General features: G+C 45.8%; 1 protein-coding gene across 1 annotated transcript; it reads right to left on the reverse strand.

The window, feature by feature from the left end:
- Positions 1-355: 355 nt before the first annotated feature.
- LOC141157726 (uncharacterized) lies at positions 356-18,715 on the reverse strand. The gene is made up of 4 exons (XM_073645272.1): positions 18,650-18,715; positions 11,184-11,594; positions 10,541-11,034; positions 356-380 (listed from the first exon to the last, which is right to left on the reverse strand). The coding sequence occupies exons 1-4, from the start codon at positions 18,713-18,715 to the stop codon at positions 356-358; spliced, it is 996 nt and encodes a 331-aa protein (XP_073501373.1).
- Between the last annotated feature and the right edge of the window lie 2,784 nt (positions 18,716-21,499).

Raw genomic sequence — 21,499 nt, forward strand, 5'->3', positions numbered from 1 at the left:
TGGCTAATTGGGCACAATTTGGCCATTTTCACTTAGGGGTGTACTCACTTTTGTTGCCAGCAGCTTAGACATTAATGGCTGTGTGTTGAGTTATTTAGAGGGCACACTGTTATACAAGCTGTACGCTGACTTCTTTACATTGTATCAAAGTGTCATATCTTCAGTATTGTCCCATGACAAAATATAATAAAATATTTACAAAAACGTGAGAGGTGTATTCACTTTTATGAGATACTGTGTATGTACACTTTGGTACGGTCACCTTTAAGCTCCACAATAACCCAAGAAAAACTATCTGCCACCACCAATCATTTATACAGGCCAATTGGACACGTGTGACTGGTAAAGTATGGCCTCACAAGGCTTCAGGGATGCGGTACCTAGAGAAAAAAAACACGATCAAACGTCCACAGTTAGTTATCAAACAATAAATACTTTATTAAATGACCAGCAATTGGGACACACATTCCATGGTAACATAGTGACATATCATGCTGTATGTTCATCATAGGGAATAGCACAGAGAATCACAGCAATATAATATCAATATATCCTAATTGCACTATACTGCACTCTATACTAAGTTGTAGCCCATAGCATCATAATATATAGTTGAAATTAACTCACCACTCTGCATATGCGCAGTTTGCAGAGCGGGGGGAACAGAACTATTGCATTCTGGTTTTGATCCAGAACGACGGGCTGTGTTTGTAAAAAATGTACGGGGGATTTTGCAGGGGGGACGGAACAGTACAGCATATACAGTTGCATGAGGTAGAAGAATAGAACAAAGGAAGCTTGCTGCGCCGACCACAGAGATGGCTCAGCGTAACTATTCTATATTAGTAGAAACAGCCTGCGGCCTCCTCCGTTAATCGCATAATTGTCCGGATGATAGTGGGCAGCAGAGAGGGTTGACATACGACCCCCCCAGCTGTGATCTTTGATATCTGCTAAAACAGAAACCAATCGTGTAAACAGGGGAGGAGAGTTTTCTGCTCGAATGGAACTTTGGTTGAGCATGTGCACTGCGGATCCATATCAAATCTAAGGGACTAGTAAAGATAGATATGGAAAAACAGAATGAGCAGGCACCACCCTTATAGTATAGTAAAAGACTAGGTTCTACAAACCCATATAAGAAACAAAGCAAGTATAGCAAGACTCAAAAAAGAAAAGTAGCTTCATAAAACAGATCAAACACACTGAATAGTAATTTATATAGTTTATTAGATGAATCAGTGCAGATAATCCATGTGGCAAAAAATCCATTGAAAACATTTAAAAAGTACATTACAGTACAAAACTATATACAAGACCTACCAAAATAACATATGTGTTAGGCCACGTTCACATATTCAGTGTTTGGTCGGTATTTTGCATCAGTATTTCTAAGCCATAATCAATACAGAAGTGGTGATGTGTTTCTATTATATTTTTCCTCTGACTGTTCCACTCTGGGTTTTGGCTTATACATACTGACAGGGGCGGGAGGGAATATGCCCCCCGGGCCGGTCACTTAGTAACAGTTCAGGGCCGCCCTGCACACTTAAATCACCCGGGGTCGCGGCCCGCACTAGGTTTGTCTGTGGCTACAGGTGACACATTGTACTAACAACTGCACTCTGCAAACTTAAATGACCGGCGGTCGTGACTCACGCTAGGTACGTCTGCGGCCGCGAGTGACACAACAACACTGCACCCAGCGGCCGGAACTGGGCAGTGTGCAGTACATTTAACTCGGGCGCGCTGACAGCATGCCGCACGTGACACACAGGTCCTGGCTGGGGCGTGCTGACTATCAGGGTCCTGGCTGGTGTGTGATGACGATCAGGGTCCTGGCTGGGGCGTGCTGACGTAGCACGCTGCCTCCTGCTTCTCTGTCTCTCTAACCCTCCGGAGCGGAGCGCTTCCGAGGGGGGTATGTACTGTAAGGGGGTATTTACTGTGTGTGGGAGGGGGGTATTTACTGTGTCTGGGAGGGGGGTATTTACTGTAAGGGGATATTTAAAGTGTCTGGGAGGGGGGTATTTACTCTAAGGGGGGTATTTACTGTGTGTGGGAGGGGGTATTTACTGTGTGTGGAAGGGGGGTATTTACTGTTTGTGGAAGGTGGGTATTTACTGTGTGTGGGAGGGGGGTATTTACTGTGTCTGGGAGGGGGGTATTTACTGTAAGGGGATATTTAAAGTGTCTGGGAGGGGGGTATTTACTCTAAGGGGGGTATTTACTGTGTGTGGGAGGGGGTATTTACTGTGTGTGGAAGGGGGGTATTTACTGTGTGTGGGAGAGGGGGTATTTACTGTGTGTGGGAGAGGGTGTATTTACTGTGTGTGTGGGGGGTATTTACTGTGTGTGGGAGGAGGGGTATTTACTGTATGTGGAAGGGGGGTATTTACTGTATGTGGGAGGGAGGTATTTACTGTGTGTGGGAGGCGGGTATTTACTGTGTGTGGGAGAGGAAGTACTTACTGTGTGTGAAAGGGGTGTATTTACTGTGTGTGGGAGGGGGGTATTTACTGTGTGTGGGAGGGGGGTATTTACTGTGTGTGGGAGGGGTGTATTTACTGTGTGTGGGAGGGGTGTATTTACTGTGTGTGGGAGAGGGGTATTTACTGTGTGTGGGAGGGGGGTATTTACTGTGTGTGGGAGAGGAAGTATTTACTGTGTGTGGAAGGGAGGTATTTACTGTGTGTGGGAGAGGGGGTATTTACTGTGTGTGAAAGGGGGGGATTTACCGTGTGTGGAAGAGGAGAGTATTTACCGTGTGTGGAAGGGGGGAGTATTTACCGTGTGTGGAAGGGGGGAGTATTTACCATGTGTGGAAGGGGGATATTTACTGTGTGTGGAAGAGGGGTATTTACCGTGTGTGGAAGGGGGGTATTTACCATGTGTGGAAGTGGGGTATTTACTGTGTGGGAGTGGGGTATTTACTGTGTGTGGAAAGGGGGTATTTACTGTGTGTGGGAGATTTAGTATAAGGGGATGGGTATGATTTGAGGACACAAGTGAGCAAGGGAGGGATTGGTACAGACATAATATGGAGAGCAGCAGAAATTTGAAGACACAATATGAGAAGCAAGGGGTGAGATGGGGGAATGTGTGAGGAGGCAGTATGGAAAGTAGGAGGGGAAAATGTATGAGGAGACTATTGAGGAGAATAGTGTGAGGAGACAGTATGGGGGGAGAAAAGTGTGAATGGGCACAGAATAAAGACTGAGTAGTGTGTGTATGGGGGGGGGGGGTTAGCATGGGGGGGAGAGTGTAAGGGCACAGCCAGGATAGTAAGCCAAGGAGGGGGAGTGTAATGACGGGTCACAGTACAGAGACTGGGCCCTATAGGGGGGACACAGTGTGAGGGGACAGTGGAGGAGGGGGCCCAGTATGAAAAGGAGAGGGCAGAGTGAAGGGCATGTACCATAAGAAGGACAGTGTGGGGCTCATATTTTGTGCAGGGAATATAGTGAGGGGCAATTATTTATTCAAGGGCTTAGTGTAGGACATATATTTTTATTCAGGAGCATTATAATGACACTGCTATCTTTAAGGCCATCGTGTCGGGATGTGCTGCAGAAGACCGGAGAATTCAGAAGCCTGCAGTCACCTAGAGTGACTATAGACTTTCATCTCAAACTAATGGTACAATATATCTGCTTGCTGTCTGCAATCTGCTGCTATTCCCTGTTATGATCTGCAACATAAACTAAGGAAAGATAAGGGAAAACTGTCCCTACAGTAAAGGCCCTGTCACACATAACGAGATTGCTAGCGAGATCGTTGATACGTCACGGGTTTTGTGACGCAACAGCGACATCGCTAGCGATCTCGTTACATTTGACAGGTAGCAACAATCAGGCCCCTGCTGTGAGATTGTTGATCGTTACAAAGCTTCCTGGACCATTCCTGGGTCGTTGCACTCCCGCTGGGCAGTGTGCATCGCTGTATTTGACACCTAGCCAACGACCTCGTCAGCGATTCAGAGCAGAGACACGTAGGCGTGCATAAATTGGACTTTTCCGCGCCCCTCGTCCCCGATTGGTGGTCGCTACAGCGTTCTCATTTCCGGCCGCGCATAAAGAAAGCAACAGAATAGCGATTCCGTCCTTTGTTTCTGACCTCGTGCTTGATTGCAGATCCTAGCAGAGTTCTCCAGGCTGTTAATATCCGTTCATTGGACTAGTGCTGATTTTTGCGGATCATTGTAGCGTTCTCCAGCTGTGACTCCGCTTTGAACAAATCAGGCATCTTTAGTGAGGTAGGTATTGTTTGAGGTCTCAAATGCGTTGCCATTTTTAATCCGTTTATCGCACATTTACCAATTATCTGCTATCTTTGCTCTTCAGGGAGGGAGGGCTTGGCTTCTATCTGTATATATATGCTTTTGCATGGACAGATATTTTAGGGGTCTCATGCACACGCACCCACACAGCACGTTTTCTGTCATGCTCACTAACAGAATGGAACATGGTTTTCCATGATATTTTTTATGTACAGTTTCAATACTTGTGTTAATTGTTTTGTTGAAAGTGTTCTCATCTTTTCATGTTATGTTTGCAGTTTGCACATCATGGACGACGGGCAGTGTGCTATTGTGGTTGCTGCATTGCTGGTTGAGGAAGCTCGGCGTCAAGATGAGGCACGAGAGCTACCGAGGCGTTCCAAACGAAAACGTCGCATGTGGACCAGAGAGTGGCTGCAGAAGAGGTCTGAATTGTCCCACATGCAACTTGTAAGAGAGCTTCAGGAGAAGAATCCTCATGATTTCCGCAACTATCTGAGGATGTCAGAGGAATCTTTTAAAGAGTTACTGGAACGAGTTACGCCATGTATTCAACGGAAGGATACAGCGATGCGTGCTGCCATTCCGGCAGATGAAAGATTGGCAGTCACACTGAGATTCCTGGCCACCGGACGCTCACTCCAAGACTTGCATTTTTCTGCAGCCATTTCAAGGCCCATGCTTAGTGTTCTAATCCCGGAGACATGTAATGCAATTTATCACAGTCTACGTAGTTACATACAGTTTCCCAACACGGAGGAGGAATGGAAAAAGATTGCCTCTGATTTTGAGCAGCTGTGGCAGTTCCCTAACTGTGGTGGGGCTTTGGACGGGAAACATGTCCGAATCACTCAGCCACCAAATAGCGGATCCTATTTTTATAATTATAAGGGCTATTTCAGCATCATCATGATGGCCCTTGTTAACGTCAATTACGAATTTATAAATGTAGATGTTGGCATGAACGGCAGGGTTTCTGATGGTGGTGTTTTAGAGCACACACTTTTTGGAGAGCGATTGGACAACTGTGACCTACACTTGCCTCACAACTCAGAGACTACAGGTAACCTTAATTTTGTTTTTGTCGGCGATGAAGCCTTCCCACTTCATCCCAATCTTATTAAATCGTTCCCCCAAAAAAGTCTTACCCAGGAAAGAAGATTTTTCTATTATTTTTTGTCAAGGGCACGTCGTGTTGTAGAAAATACCTTCGGTATCATGGCCAACCGCTTCAGAGTTTTTCACACGCCAATTAACATGAAGCTTACATCAATAGACTCTGTTGTTTTGGCCTGTTGCACGCTTCACAACTTTCTTCGTCGATGTGATGCAATTACGTACTGTCCGCCTGGCTTCGTGGACTCTGTGGACCTAGCCAATGGGGAAGTGGAGCTCGGAGAATGGCGTTCAAACGATCCTGCAATTGTAGGCCTTCAACCAGTGGGATATGGCAGAAACACCCAGGATGCGAAGACCTGCCGCGACAACTACTGCCAGTATTTTAACGGTCCTGGTGCTGTTACTTGGCAGCATCAGAACTTATAGTGGGCAACTACTGACAATTATACACTACTTTCAGTTTTGTATTGATTTGTGTAATAAACTGTGTTTAACTTTGCAAAAGCTTTGTTTCTCATTGTAGTAAGGGCCCGTATATACATACGTGTACTACTCCAGGGGCGTACATAGGAATTATGGGACCCCATAGCAGAAGTTATAATTGGGGACCCCCCACAAAAAAAAAAAAAAAGTAAATAATTGTTGGGGACACAGAAGAGCAGATCTCACAACCTTCCAGCCTTTGCATAGCAACTTTCTTCCTTTCTGAACTCCTAGATTCCTCTTTCATAGCCCCATAAAATGTGATGCCAACAAAAGTGTCCCCCTTAACACAATATGATACCCCGATGGTGAATTCCTCCTTTTTAGCCTCCACATGCACAGTGTAATGACCCTAATGTATCACATGAGCCATGTATGAGGGAGTTGGAGTCGTGGAGTCGGAGTCATGGAAATTGAGGAGTCGGCTTGGCTTGCTGACTCTACAGCCCTGTATACCAGGATGGGAGAGCATATACATATGCATACATATACATAATGCACTCGCTGTGGTCCTCCACACAGTATAATGCAGCCCCCCATAGGGTAAAAGGCAGCCCCAGTCCTCCAGTATTATCAGTACTGACTGATTTACAAAAATATATAAATACATACTTACCACTCCTCATTCCCCGCTGCTTCAGTCTCTGCAGCCTGTCTCTCTCATCACGACAGCAGCTGGCAGCTCCACTGTCTGACACAGCGTGGTGCATCGTAGCAGCGTTGCCGCTGTTTGATTAACCGCCACCGGCACTGTACTCAGTAATGGCTGCGTGTAGTGTGCTGTGCGGCTGTGTCTTGTAGTAATGACGCAGCAGGGCCGACACAAGCACAATTAAAGGCGCGGCCATGTCTGAACACAGTGGCAGTGGGCGACGGTGGCAATCAAACAGCGGAGCGTGGGGTACAGAATGGGGGAGACTGCTATGGAGTCCGCTGGCTCACGGGCCCCCTACGGCCACGGGCCCCATAGCAGTTATGTGGCCTGCCGCCAATAGCGGTACGCCACTGTTGTACTCATATGTATACAGATACATCCATATACACATACATATTCAGATACATAAAAATCTACACCCATATCCACACTTATATACAGATAACTAGATATACACACATATACTCACAGACACAAAAGTATGCATACCTATCTAAAAATATAGATACATATTTCTACTTAAAACCACCTAGACACCAGTGTTCCTGTGTGACAGTCAGACTGGAGACATTGCTGCGTTCTACAGATGACGCATTATCAATACAGCGTCTCCAGTCTGACAGAGATGCTAATAATTCAGGTCGCAGTAGCGTCCTCTAATAAGCGCGCGTGCTTATGGGCGACGTTAATGCGTCGTGGGCGTGGTTACCGACGTTGATGCATCGTGGGCGTGTCTAACGACGTAGTTGCGGCCTAGCTCAATAGTAGCAATATGACATCCAGGGTGAGAGCATCTCCTTGGGGTGATGCCGAGGTGCGCTACCTTGTGGAGCAGCTGGATGCACTGGATTATGAGTGCCATGTGCACTCTGAACGTCCAGTGCTCCATAAACGGGCGGTGCTGCAGAGGAACGGTCGGGGCCTGGTCCGGAGATTTGGGGTGCAGCGCTCTGCTACCCAAATCAGAAAGAAGCTGGCGGACCTGAAGTATAGGTCTGCCGACCGTATCGCCAGCATCCGGTCACAGACTTTGCCCCATCGTGGTGAGTGGTTTTAAAAATACGTTAGCACAATATATGACAGCACATTAGTTACAACTGCAATTACCTTAGGTATCTAATGTTATTTGTTTTCCAGCACCTGCAGCCCCAGAGCCCCCGCGGGAGTCACCTGCAGCCCCGGAGCCCCAGCAGCACTCATCCACAAGTTCGCCAGCATCACTCCGTGATATAGGTGCAGCTTCGTCTTACGGTAATGCTTTCACATAAAATACGGTCCATACAACTTGGAAAGTATAGGGCTGTCATGTACTATGAAGTGTTGTGTCTTTCCCTAGCCGGTGATGCCAGGAGATCCGGGTGGTCACTCAGCACGTCATCATCTGAGCAAACCGAAAACCGTAAGTGTTAAATAACAAACATGTACCTGATAGGCTGTGTGCCCACGATGCGTTTTTTAAGGCGTTTCTGCAGCGTTTTTGCAGCTGTGGAAACGCATTAAAAGCGCATGGTAGAAGGGCAGCAATGTTCCCCAATGATAATCCGTATGTGCTGTGCACATGCTGCGGAAATTTCCGCTGCAGATTATCATTGCGGAAAAAAACGAAGCACTACCAATTATTTTGCAGAAGGTTTTTTTTTTGCGCCGCCATTGACTTGCATTATAATGCGCCAATTCCGCAATACTGCATCTGTACTTGCGTAATTAGCGCCTTCTAATGTGCGGATGGTACCCGGGTGTGGTGCATCGTGGGCACATAGCCTTAAATTGATGAATGTACAGAATTATTGGACTTAAGTTTAACAATTACCTCCGTAGAAATCCCAACATTACACGATCTCCTGGCATCACAGCGGAGGCTTAGCGAAGAGATCCACCAGCTCGGAGTGATGCTGGCAAGATTTGTGGCAGCCCATGAGCGTCACGGCAGCCAATAAACATTTTTTTTTATGTTGTTGATATTTTTTGGTTTGTTGTTATATTTTTTCTATTTTTATAAAAAAAAGTTAAAGTTTATATCCACTGTTGTCTACACTTTGTTACAAACAAACAAGATGTTTCATCACTCACACCCATTATATGTATGCATCTGTATAGATCAGAGGTCTCAAACACGCGTCCCGCGGGCCGCATGCGGACCCTCCGGCTGCTTCATGCGGCCCGCAGGCACAGACCCCGTAAGTATCGCGGCTCTTTCCAGCAGCCGCCGACATCAGCGCTGTAGTGCAGTGTATTGCCGCGCAGAGACCGGCTCTCTGCACAGCAACACCAGTGCCAGCCGCCGGCCTATCAGAGGCCAGCAGCTGACATCTGCGTCCCAGCGCAGCGGCGTATGACGTCACTGCCATGCGCAGATGTCAGCTGCTGGCCTCTGATAGGCCGGCGGCTGGTACTGGTGTTGCTGTGCAGAGAGCCGGTCTCTGTGGGGCAATACACTGCACTACAGCGCTGATGTCCGCGGCTGCTGGAAAGAGCCGCGATACTTACGGGGTCTGTGCCCGCGGGCTAATTGAGGTTATCAGCTGATGTTGTGGGGGGGCAGGAAAGCCAACTCCGAATACTGTCTGCCGAGTTGTGTATCTAATCCTATCCTGTGTGATACTGCCTGAAGAGTTGTGTATCTAATCCTATCCTGTGTGATACTGCCTGACGAGTTGTGTATCTAATCCTATCCTGTGTGATACTGCCTGACGAGTTGTGTATCTAATCTTATCCTGTGTAATACTGTCTGCTGAGCTGTGTATCTAATCCTATTCTTTGTGATACTGTCTGCTGAGTTGTGTATCTAATCCTATCCTGTGTGATACTGCCTGAAGAGTTGTGTATCTAATCCTATCCTGTGTGATACTGCCTGAAGAGTTGTGTATCTAATCCTATCCTGTGTGATACTGCCTGACGAGTTGTGTATCTAATCCTATCCTGTGTGATACTGCCTGACGAGCAGTGCGGGGGCAGGAAAGCCGACTCCAAAGTCGGCTTTCACACCCTCCTGCTAATTGATGTTATCAGCTGAAGTTGTGTGGGGGCAGGAAAGCCGTCTGAAGTCGGCTTTCATAGGCGCCTGCTAATTGATGTTATCAGCTGAAGTTGTGTGGGGGGCAGGAAAGCCATCTGAAGTGAGCTTTCATAGCCGCCTGCTAATTGAGGTTATCAGCTGATGTTGTGTGGGGGCAGGAAAGCCGTCTGAAGTCGGCTTTCACAGATGCCAGCTAATTCAAGAAGAAGAGAGAAGAGGAAAGAATAGGAACATAGTATGAAAAGTTGAAGGAAGACCTAACATGTTGATCCAGAGGAAGGCAAAAAAAAACCATGCTCCGTTTCGGGGAAAAAAATTCCTTCCTGACTCCACATACGTCAATCAGACTAGTTCCCTGGATCAACGCCCTATCAAGAATCTAGTATATACAATCTATAATCAGAGTCAGACTCATGGTGCATGGTATGGCAGATCATTGCCATACAGTGCACCATGACTATGACCCCAAAGACTAAAACAAGGGAAGTAGGAAGAGGAGGGGAAGAAGACCAGCTGTGAAGAAGACCAGAGGACACAGGGAGAAGACAGAAGACAGGTGATGAAGCCTGGAGCGGGAAGAGGAAAAGGGGAGGAGGTGATCACCAGCGGAGAGCAGGGATGGGAATAGAGGGTAGGGAATGGAGGGGAGGGAACGGAGATTGGGAAGGGATCGGAGGGCAGGGGTGAGGGGTCCCACCCTCGGGAAGAGGTAAAGCAGAAAATAAGACAACAAAAAAACATTTTTATTTCAATCAGGGGGAGATCAGAGGGCAGGGGTAAAGTTAAAAAAGAGGACAATAAACATTTTTTATTATAAACAAACAAAAATGTGAACAATTTGAACAATTTAAATAAGTATTAAATTAACAATATTTACAAAATTATAACAAAAATTGAAATGAAACATCACTACAGTTCTTCATATCGATTGCCTGTATTTGTGTATCCATGCCTGGGGGAAACAAAAGAATCCGAACACATGGGATACTGTGGGGGGGGGGGGGCAAGGCTTTGTGGATGCCGGATCCTCTGCACTGGTGTGCTGCGAAGTGGGCCCGGCGTATGGGTCCAAGAATGTTGTTGAAAAGGGCCAGGGTCGATCAGAGTATGTACAGTAGAAGTTTCATTAAGTTCACCGGCTGCCGCTTTATTTAAAGTCTCAAACATGACCCTTTCTGCGTGCGCCCTCTGTCGGTCATCCAGCCTCTGTAGTCTCTCGCCAGCAAATGTTGCAAAGCTGTCCCGCTTGGCCTGGGTCTGCAGCAGTAGAATCTTGTTCGCCAGAGATATTAGATCTGGCGATGGCGGCAAGCTAGCCTTTCTTTTCTTTGATTTTCTTTGTCGCCGAGGCACAAGGTCTTCACTTGTAGAGGCCATAGGGTCTTTATTTGCCGATGCCATAGGTTCCTCATTCCTTGACAGCACACTCGCCTCCTCCATACCACGTTCCGTAGCCGGGATGTCGTCATCTTGCCGATGGTGCTGTGGGAACACAAAATTAAAGTTAAGATTTGGTTACAACATCCAGCAGGTATGTTATGACCAGCATGGGTACACGTACACTAAAAAACAAATAGCACTAAAAAATAGCATATAAATGCTATTTACAGGGAAGCAAAGAAGGTACTTACATCTTCAACAGGGGAGTCAGTCCGGATGTCGGGGTCTTCTTCCGGGGTCGGCCGCATCGTACACGCCATTCGCCGAGGTAGCTCCTGGTCACGGGTGAAGGCAAGCAAGTCATAATACCATAATGTCGGCACATAAACCTCATCTGTGCCGGTACCCGACTTCTTTGACTTCTCCACCCGGTTGAGTTCTTTCTTATATACGGTGCGTAGACCCTGGATCTTTCTCTTCACCAGCTCTTCATCCACCTTCTCGTTGTGGCCATGCCTTTTAAAGAGGGCAATCAATTGCTGGTATGCCTCCCTCTTTTTTTCTCTATTGCAGTAGTCTGTTGATTTTATTTGCCAAAGGCACGGCAGGGAGCGGTAGAGGTCAATCATTTCCCTCACAAACTCTTCACTTTCGAAAGCCATCTGAAAAAGGATAGCATACAGTGAGCATACATGAAACATTTTAAAACATAGTAAAAAATACTGCACACCATTTGCTGACCCCCTTAAAAATGGCCTTCGATGCATAAGCAAATGTATACTTGTTGGGTGTGGCAAAAACCCACTAAAATAACTTACCGTGTAAACAAAGCAATATAGCTGCCTGAAGAACCAAAAGATCGATTTTGAGTCACAGCTGAAGAAAATCCACAAACCAGAACGCTTGTCAGGAACAAAGCCCAGATGAATGGAATCACAGCTGTAGAACGCTACTAGGATCCAAAAATCAGGACGCTGACAGGGCTTTAACAAATCCCAGATGGACGAATCTTGCCCGGAGAACACTGCTACGATCCGAAAGCAGAGCGCAGATAGGAACAAAGGAACGGAATTGCTGCAACGTCGCCTTATTTTAAACCTGCCGCCAATCAGAACGCAGTAGCGTCCACCAATCGGAGATGAGGGGGCGCGGAAAAGTAATTTTATGCACGCCTTTGTGACACAGTACAGTCCTTATCAAGGTGTGGATCGTTGGAATAGCTGCTGTGTGAAAGCGCCCCAACGACCAACTAGATCGTTAGTTAGATCGCTGGGGCGGCCGAAATCGTTGGCAAGTTCTGCATGTTTGACGGCTCCCCAACGATCTCTCCAGCGATCTCAAAACCATGACGTAGTAACGATCTCGCTAGCGATCTCGTTATGTGTGACAGGGCCTTAAGACTAAGCTGAATCACTACGATGTAGTGGGCTGCCTGTTCCTTGTGAACAGACCCGCCTTCGTCCTCGGCTAGTCTGAACGGAGACCTATAGAATTAAGGGAGGGGTCCCTAAAAGAACTAAGGACTGGGACAAAAATGGGACACCTCCTAAACAGAAGTTGTTGCAGAGCAAAAAGGACAAACTGACAAAAAGTACTAAAGGTCCCAGAGGACCAAGAACTGACAGAGATAGGCACCGAAGCACCTGGCTAGAGAGACAGTCAAAGCAAATCTGAAGTCCAGCAAAGCCAGAAGGGCGGAGCTGGAATAAATAGGCAGATGGTCACATGACCGCAAAACACAAGATAGAAAAAACTAACAGGAGGGTTCTAACAGTACCCCCTCTTCTATGAGGATCCTCCGGATCCTCCAGGCCCAGGCCTATCAGGAAACCTCCTGTGGAAAGCTTTAATAAGCCTAGGAGCAGAGACATCCTCCGTCCTTACCCAGGAGTTGTCTTCGGGACCGAAATCCTTCCAGGAGACAAGATACTGTAATCTCCCTCTATGCCATCTAGAATTCAAGATACGAGAAATTTCAGATTCGCCGTCTTCCTCCACAGGAGGAACTGTGACAGTGGCGTCCCTATCAGATACGTCAGCCTTTTTCAACAAGGAAACATGAAACACAGGATTAATCTTCCAGGAAGTAAGGACATCCAACCTAACAGCAGACTGGTTAACAACCTGAAGCACTTTAAATGGACCCACAAACTTAGGACCCAGTTTTTTAGAGGGAATCCTCAACCGCAGGTTGTTCGAGGACAAGCAAACCATGTCACCAACAGTAAACAAAACCTCTTTACGTTTCCTGTCAAAATACTTCTTGGACTTCTTGTTAGCCTCTAGCAAGTTACAACATACATTAGTCCAAACTCTCTCCAAATCACTGGAAAAATTCTCCTCCTCCGGCACCGCCGACCCCAATTTGGAGAAAGAACCAAAAGACGGATGTCTCCCAGTACAACAAAAAAAAGGAGAATACCCAGCAGAGGAGGATGTATGATTGTTAAGAGCAAATTCTGCGAGAGGCAGAAACTCAGACCACACCTCTTGATTGTCCGCCACAAAACAACGCAAAAACTGTTCTACATCCTGGTTCTTTCTTTCAATCTGTCCATTAGACTCAGGATGATAACCAGACGAAAATGACAAATGGACTCCCAACCTGTCACAAAAAGCACGCCAAAAGAGAGCCACAAACTGAGGTCCTCTATCACAGGGTTCCCCAACTCCAGTCCTCAAGGCCCACCAACAGGTCATGTTTTCAGGATTTCCTTAGTATTACACAGGTGATAATTCCATCACCTGCACAGGCAACAATCCCATCACCTGTGCAATACTAAGGAAATCCTGAAAACATGACCTGTTGGTGGGCCTTGAGGACTGGAGTTGGGGAACCCTGCTCTATCAGAAACAATATCCGTGGGAACGCCATGGAGCTTGACAATCTCCTTAACAAAAGCGAGTGTTTTGGCGCAGGGCAACTTAATGAATGGAACCAAATGACACATCTTACTAAAACGGTCCACGACCACCCAGATGACAGTAAAACCCTCGGACACAGGAAGATCAGTAATAAAATCCATAGTGAGATGCGTCCAAGGCGCACTAGGAACCTCCAGAGGGCAAAGCAACCCCGCAACAGGAGTATGTGAAGCCTTTGACCTAGTACATACAGTACACTGACGCACCCACTTGATGACTTCCTTCTGCAATCCAGGCCACCAAAAACTGCGAATGATAAGTCTCTTAGTCTCCGAAACTCCTGGATGACCTGCCAACCGAGACTCATGACACTCCACAAATAAATCTCTCCTAAAGGCTCTAGGCACGAACAACCTCCCATGGGGAGTGTTAGATGGAGCATCATCTTGAGCATTCAGAATCCCATTCTCCAAAACGGAGTCCAAAGCCGCCACCACAACTCCTTTCTGCAAAATGCTCTCCTCCTCCTCGGCACCGACCGTAGGAGAGAAGCTGCGAGATAAAGCATCGGCTTTAACATTCTTAGTACCAGGGATATAGGTAACAGAAAAATGAAACAGAGAAAAAAAAAGTGCCCACCTAGCTTGACGGGCATTCAAACGCTTGGCAGCATCCAGATAGATCAAATTCTTATGATCTGTGAAAACCTGATTAGGAAATCTAGTGCTTTCCAAAAAATGACGCCAGTGTTCAAACGTAAGTTTAACCCCTTTAAAGCCCATGACGTACTAATACGCGTCTGTGCCCTGGGCTTTAAGAGCCTGACCCGTATTAGTACGTCATTGCAATCGCGAGCGCACACAGGCTGTGCGGGCGCGATCGCCGCCGGGTGTCAGCTGATTGTCACAGCTGACACCCGGTACTATGTGCAGGGAGCGGTCCCGCACCACTCCCGGCAAATTAATCCCTGCAATGCTGCGATCAAAGTCGATCGCAGCATTGCGGTGGCAAGGGGAGGTGATCAGTATACTCACCTCCTCTTCCGGCCTCCAGCGCTGTCTGCCGCGGCTTCCCGGGTGTTGCCTTGACGACCCGATGTCGTCATGACAACATCCGGGTCACCAGGCAGCAGGAACATTGTTTGGTCATGCGCAGTGCACGACCAAACAATCTTCTCACTGTGCAGCGCTGACTGCCTGCATGGCACAGGGATGGTGCTCCATCCCTATGCTGTGCAGGCGATCAGAATAAAAAAAGTGACACCATGTCATGTTTGGAGAGCCCCTGTGTGCCTAAACAGTGGAAACCCCCCACAAGTGACCCCATTTTGGAAACTAGACCCCTCAAGGGTTTTATCAAGGGGTATAGTGAACATTTTGAATCCAGAGGTACGACACAGAATTTGATAACATTAGGTCATCATATTGAATAAGCTGTCATTAGTCTTGAGCGCCCCGCATGTTTCACGGTTATTAGACACCCCAAAAAAAACATGCGGGGATCGCTCGTGCATGGCAGGCAATCCCAGCAAAGTTTTTTTGGCCGCGAAGCATATGGGGCGGAGACTCGAGCATGTCACTCAAATAGCCACGATACTCAATACATACCAGAGCACCCGATGCAAACTCAAGTAGCGAGCACTTGCGCTCAACACTAGTCGCCATATCGTCATCTTTTTTTCTTACTTTTGAAAAAAATCCCAACCCCAGCCCTAACCCTAGCCCAACCTTAACCCTACGTACTATTAGGTCATACGTCAGAAAGGGGTTAAACATGAAGCTTTGCATGCGGACCAGGTGGAGATGGAGGAAGACATGAGACAGGGAGATACTATCCAGCCCAGCCTCATCTGCTCAGCGTGGATTTGGTAACAATGAGGAGGTTGAGGCTGAGTAGGAAGAAACAGGAGCTGGTTGATAGCGCAACAGAGGCTAGTATCCACACAAGCTTCCTCCCTTCTCACCTATGGGCTGAGGAGGGGAATGAGGAGGAAGAGAGGGAGTCGGAGATGGAGTCATCATCATGGTGGAGACAGGAAAGTGTTGGCTGTAGGGAGCTTGGCACATATGGCAGATTTTATGTACCGCTGCCTTTCCAATGACCCTCACATTATATTCACCCACGCTACAGGGAGAACTTTGAATCTCTTCTTCCTGAGATAAAGAGGTCTGCTAAAATGGTGCTATTCCAGAAGGCAATTGTGGAAATGTTGAAAAAATTCCCATCAGACAACACTAGTGGCAGGGGGCAAGCTTCCTTGCCCAACCAAGGAGGAGAGGCGAGGGAGACACACACCTTGTACAGCAGATGAAGGGGTACACTGTCTAACGCCTGAGCCAATTTAATGACACCCTCCCAGCGTAGAGGCACTGATGACCAGGTATTTTTGACAAAGAGTGAAAACTTTTTAAAGATGGTTAAGCAATACCTGGTCGACCAAACTACTCCCTTACTCCCTTATTCCTCTGCGACTTTCAACTATTGGGTCTCAGAGCTGGACACCTGGCATGAGCTGTCCCTCTATGCCTTGGAGGTGTTGTGCTGCCCTGCCACTAGCGTCTTGTCTAAGAGGGTTTTTAGTGCCGCCAGGGAAGTCATAACAGACAGGTGCTTTCACCTGTCAACAGAAAATGCTAAAAGGCTCACTCTGTGCAGGGCCTTTATGAGTGTAGTAGTACCACAACTACACTTTCTTAATATTTGAATGAGGCCCTCCAGTTGTTGCCTTCAAGGGTGTATGGATGACCCGCATTATAATTTTTTCCTGGCTTTGCACTGTGTGCAGAGCCTTTATGAGTGTAGGAGTACCACAACTACACTTTATTAATATTTGAATGAGGCACATCAGTTGGTGCCTTTAAGGATGTGTGGATGACCCTGTTTGTAATTTTTGTCTGGCTTTGCACTGTGTGCAGAGATTTTATGAGTATAAGAGTACCACAACTACACTTTGTTCACAATATTTAAATGAGGCACTACAGTTGGTGCCTTCAAGGGTATATGGATGACCATGCTTGTAATTTTTGGCAGGTTTTGCACGTAGTGCATACCCTTTATGAGTGTAGAAGTACCACTACATGACAATTTGAACAGAATGTGTATGAGGCCTTCTTTGATGTCTAATACAAGGTGTATCTGAGTGTTTCTTCCATCTAATTTTTGTCAGTTCTTGCGTCCTTCATAAATGACACTGAAATTTCCAATTTTTTTATTAAAATTTCAATTTTTGTTTACTTAAATTATTATTTTTGTTAAATTCTTTTTAAATTTTGCCTTATATTCAAGTCATTATACAGAAAAGAATGTTTCCTGTAAACTCCAATTTCTCTTTGATTTTGAATGTTTTATTGTCAGTCCTTAAAGTGGAGTAAATGTGTGAAACCATTATTCTCAGCAACAATCTTGGAGTCAGAGATGCTTCCAGGGGTCTTTCCCACGCTGTTCTCATTCCATTCAGCACTTTTTTATCCATTTCAACATTTTCACTGCCCCCTTGTGGGTTCTACCGGAAAAATGCTCAGATTTGCAATTGACTCCTATTATACTTGTTATTCAAAACAAGCATCCGAGCATTAGGAATCGCTAGGTTCGAGTAACGAGCAACCGAGCATTTTAGTGCTCACTCATCACTAATGGCTTTGCCAGAAGAAGATCAAAGCTTTGTAATGGCCCAGGCAGAGCCCAGACCTGAATCCAATTGAAAATCTTTGGGTGACCTGAAGAGGGCGCTGTACACAGGAGATGTCCTTACAATCTGACAGTTTTGGAGTGCTATTGCAAAAGTGGGCAAAGATTGCCAATTCTACATGTGTCATGCTAATAGTCTTCTACCCAAAAGATTTAATGCTGTCATGAATTCAAAGGGTACTTCAACAAAGTATTAGTTTAAGGCTATGTGCACACAAAGCGATTTTAATGAGTTTTTGCAGAGTATTTCCGCTGCGAAAACGCATTAATATCGCTTGAAATAGGTCTGCCATTTACTGCAATGCAAATCCGCATGTGCTGTGCACATAATGCGGAAATTTCCGCTGCGAATTCGCATTGCGGTAAAACCCGCAGCAAGACCAATTCTAGTGTGATTTCGCTGCGAAATCGCCGCCATTGACTTGCACTGGATTGCATAAGATCCGCATGACTACATGTAGTGGACACACAGAGCGCACTTCAAAAGAAGGGAGAGTAACGGAGGGTGGTAGTGGAATTGAGGTAAAGGAGCAGTTATCTGACAGTAGAAAACCAACTCCTCCACCATGCTTGATGCTGGAGCAGGGGGTGTGAGAAAGATGGAATCACCCATCTACTTGTAAGTGCAGCTGGAGAAGCTGTGTCAGAGGGGGTGAGCCACGCTTCAGTGATGCTGAGGAAGGAATGTTTTTTAGTGATGAAAAGATCATGGATGTATGAAAGTTTGTTGCAGACAGAGGGAGCGTTCCATACCATAGAGCTCCTGTTAGTGTGACTGGGGATGCGGGGGCTGGGCGAATTGGAATGAGGTTAGAAAGGTTGCGGAAATTTATGATAGATTGTGGATGGGAAGTAGAAGTGACTGTGGGGATGTGGTGAGGAGGACCAGCATTTGGAGAGATATTACCGGCAGTGAGGAGGAGCAGAGAAAGTGTTAATAGGTGGGAGTGGGAGAGGGCATGAGGTGGTTGTCTGTGTTTGGAGACAAAGGATTGTATGTTGAGTAGCAAATCTGAGGAGGCAGTGAGATGGATAGTGAGGATGGAGGGAGAGAAAAGTTCATTACTAGGTGTAGGGATTAGGGGGGTTAGAAGGAAGTGAAGGACTATGGGGGTGAGAGTGGAAACAAACAGAAACATTGTTTACTGTAACTTTATCCACTTACCTCAGTTCCCTTCTGATTCAATTCTGGTCTAATCCATTGCAATACACTAAGGCTGCGTCCACACATTGCGTATTTTCGCGCGCTTTTTTGCGCGCGCTTTTTGAAAATACGCAATGTGCTTTGTGTCTGCCAGCAAAGTGAATGGGAAATTCACTTTGCCGTTCAGACACTGTGTAATTTTACGCAGCGGGAAAGCGCAGCTGCGTAAAGAATTGGCATGTCAATTCTTTACGCAGCTGCGTCCTGCGCTTTCTCTCTATTGTGCCCATTATAAGCGATGGAATTACGCAGCGGTGTTCACACACTGCGTAATTCCATCGCTTTTTTACGGAGACGCAGGATGGATACTCACCTACCCGATGTCAGGGGAGAGGAAACCGGTCCAGTCCGCTCCAATCCCGCGCTTCCAGCATCTGCCGGTGAGCCAATCAGCTGTTAGCTAACTGGCTTGTAACCGGCTTCCGGTCAGCTGATTACAAGCCGGTCAGCTGACAGTCAGTTGATCGCTTCACGGCAGATGCTGCAAGCGCGGACAGAGAGACGCGTCTCTCATCCATCGGGTAGGTGAGTATCCATAGTCTGTACATACACTGCTAGGGACACACACACACGACACAGACACACACACACGACACACAGACACAGACATTACACATGTCACCCTTAATTTTCACACTGCGTTTTTTGCTGCTCTTTTTTACGTAGTGTGTGAATGGAGGTGCTTTTTTTACCTGCTTAAAAAAACGCAGGTAAAAAAAGCAGGAAAATACGCAGCGTAAAAAAACGCAGGGAAATATGCAATATGTGAACGCAGCCTTAGAAGATGCACAGCAGACTAAAGTCTATGCAGACATCTAACTCAGAATATATTTGCAAACAAATGCATACAAGTGTGAAACAGGGGGAGAAGGTCTGGACTCATCTTCTTGATCAGTTAATCAAGCTGAGTCAGATATAGGATATTGCAGTCAGCGTAAACAAGTGGGTAATAAAGAAACGTGGGGAGGTGGTAGCAGCATACCAGGGGTGAGTGGCAGAGGAAAAGGAATATCAGGGTTTGGATAAGCTGGATTGCAGTATATTTGTGCTAACATTTTTACATATTTTATTGAACTTTCTTACATTTTTATTTAGTTCCACTATGGAAATTTAAAATTTTACACTTTGATTGCTGGTCTCATACACTTCAATACTTCTTTACTGCAGTGCACGAGACTTGTCAGTTTTTCTCAGACAGGGCCTCACGGGCCATCATATCTAGAGGCCAAAACTGGTCAGGTCCAATGCAGCAGCTTTTTCGCCTGTCAGAGGACACTATTTACTTATTCCTCAGTGCCGTAAAAAAAAAAAAAACAGAACTGAAGAATTAAGCCCAGTGATCACTGCCATAAAAACATGCATCTGTGGTCATCAAGGGGTTAATAGCAATTGAACATTTATACACATAGGAAGACATTGAAAAATTTCAAAAAGCAGGACATGGAAAAGGAGAAATAAAACTCATAAGAAAAAGTAATACAATGCTTTATTTATTCTTCAAAGAACATGTCAGTTTACCAAATTGCCACACTCCTAAGACAAACTGGAACTGTGGTCTAACACATAACATTCAATATAAGTGCAAATACTTTACAATAGCTTATATGTTGTATATGAAGTATAATGCTTTGGCAGTAGAATTGAACTAAACCATTTAACAATGTAAATACACATAAGGTTTATTGCTTTTACCAGGTCACACAAAAGTCATAAAGCAAATGTCCACTCAAAAATTAAAACCTAGCTGTGAATATATTCATATGTACATAATTTCATTTTCCTTCATCTGTGTAATTAGCTAACTTTTATACATTTTCAGTTGCTTTCATCTAGTAGAGACTGGAAGTTTTAGTGTCCCATACTGTGCAGCCAATCCGTAGCTATAGCGTCTGTAAAGGTGATCCCTCCTAAATTTAAATGTAAATCACAGAACTCACATTAGGACATAGTTGGACAGATTCATTAGGAATAGCGTTACGCACACAAGTCTTAATGAAGGGCTGGAGTATGATGTGTCAAATTCATTACAAGGCGCATTTTACATAATGAATTTGGCATATGTCAGTGCCCTGGGCTGCTGTGTGCCTCAGCAGAAATGCTAATCCAGTCTGGGACTGGAGTAGCATTTTTGGCATACAAAATGCTGTCACTTTTGCTGAATTGACAGGCAGGTGTAGCCATGCCCCACTCTAGCTCATCTCCAGTTCTGCCCATTTTTGCAAAGCTGCTTCAAACTGGCTTGAAAATTACAAAAGTTGCACAACTGTGGTGCAATTCGACGGTGCATAAGTATTTTGCGGTTTTTCAAAGCGTTTTACAACAGACATAAAAGTTTGATGAATTGTTCCCAATGATTTCAACTCCTTTCATGTACTAAGCTCAGCAGTTCATAATGCTGACTCCTGCTATACACAGCTGCACTGCTATTCCACCAACAGACATTTCTTCAGCCAAGTGTGCTTGTTTATTCGCCAATGGCACATAAAATTGGGCATGCTGATCTTTCTTTCTTTCTCACAGCTTCTCTCAGGGGAAGATCAGTATACCCCCAAACACATTAGACCTAAGTCCAGGACTAAGGCCTTGTGAGACTGAAACGCGTAAATCTGTGTTTCCCCCATATTGTCCCCCTTCACTCCCCACCCTTTCTATTTTATTTTTGATTTTTTTTTTATCTTAGATATTTTTAATGTTGCTATTAAAAGTTATGTTTTAATATCTTTATTTTCTGCGAATGTTGGAATTTCTTTCCTCCTGCTGTTCCTGCCCAGAATTCAGTCCGGAGTCCTTGCACTACTTCATTTATAGAGG

The sequence above is a fragment of the Phyllobates terribilis genome, unplaced genomic scaffold (assembly GCF_046119375.1).
Source record: "Phyllobates terribilis strain yellow unplaced genomic scaffold, ASM4611937v1 Scaffold_8__6_contigs__length_399053987, whole genome shotgun sequence".
NCBI lineage: Eukaryota > Metazoa > Chordata > Amphibia > Anura > Dendrobatidae > Phyllobates > Phyllobates terribilis.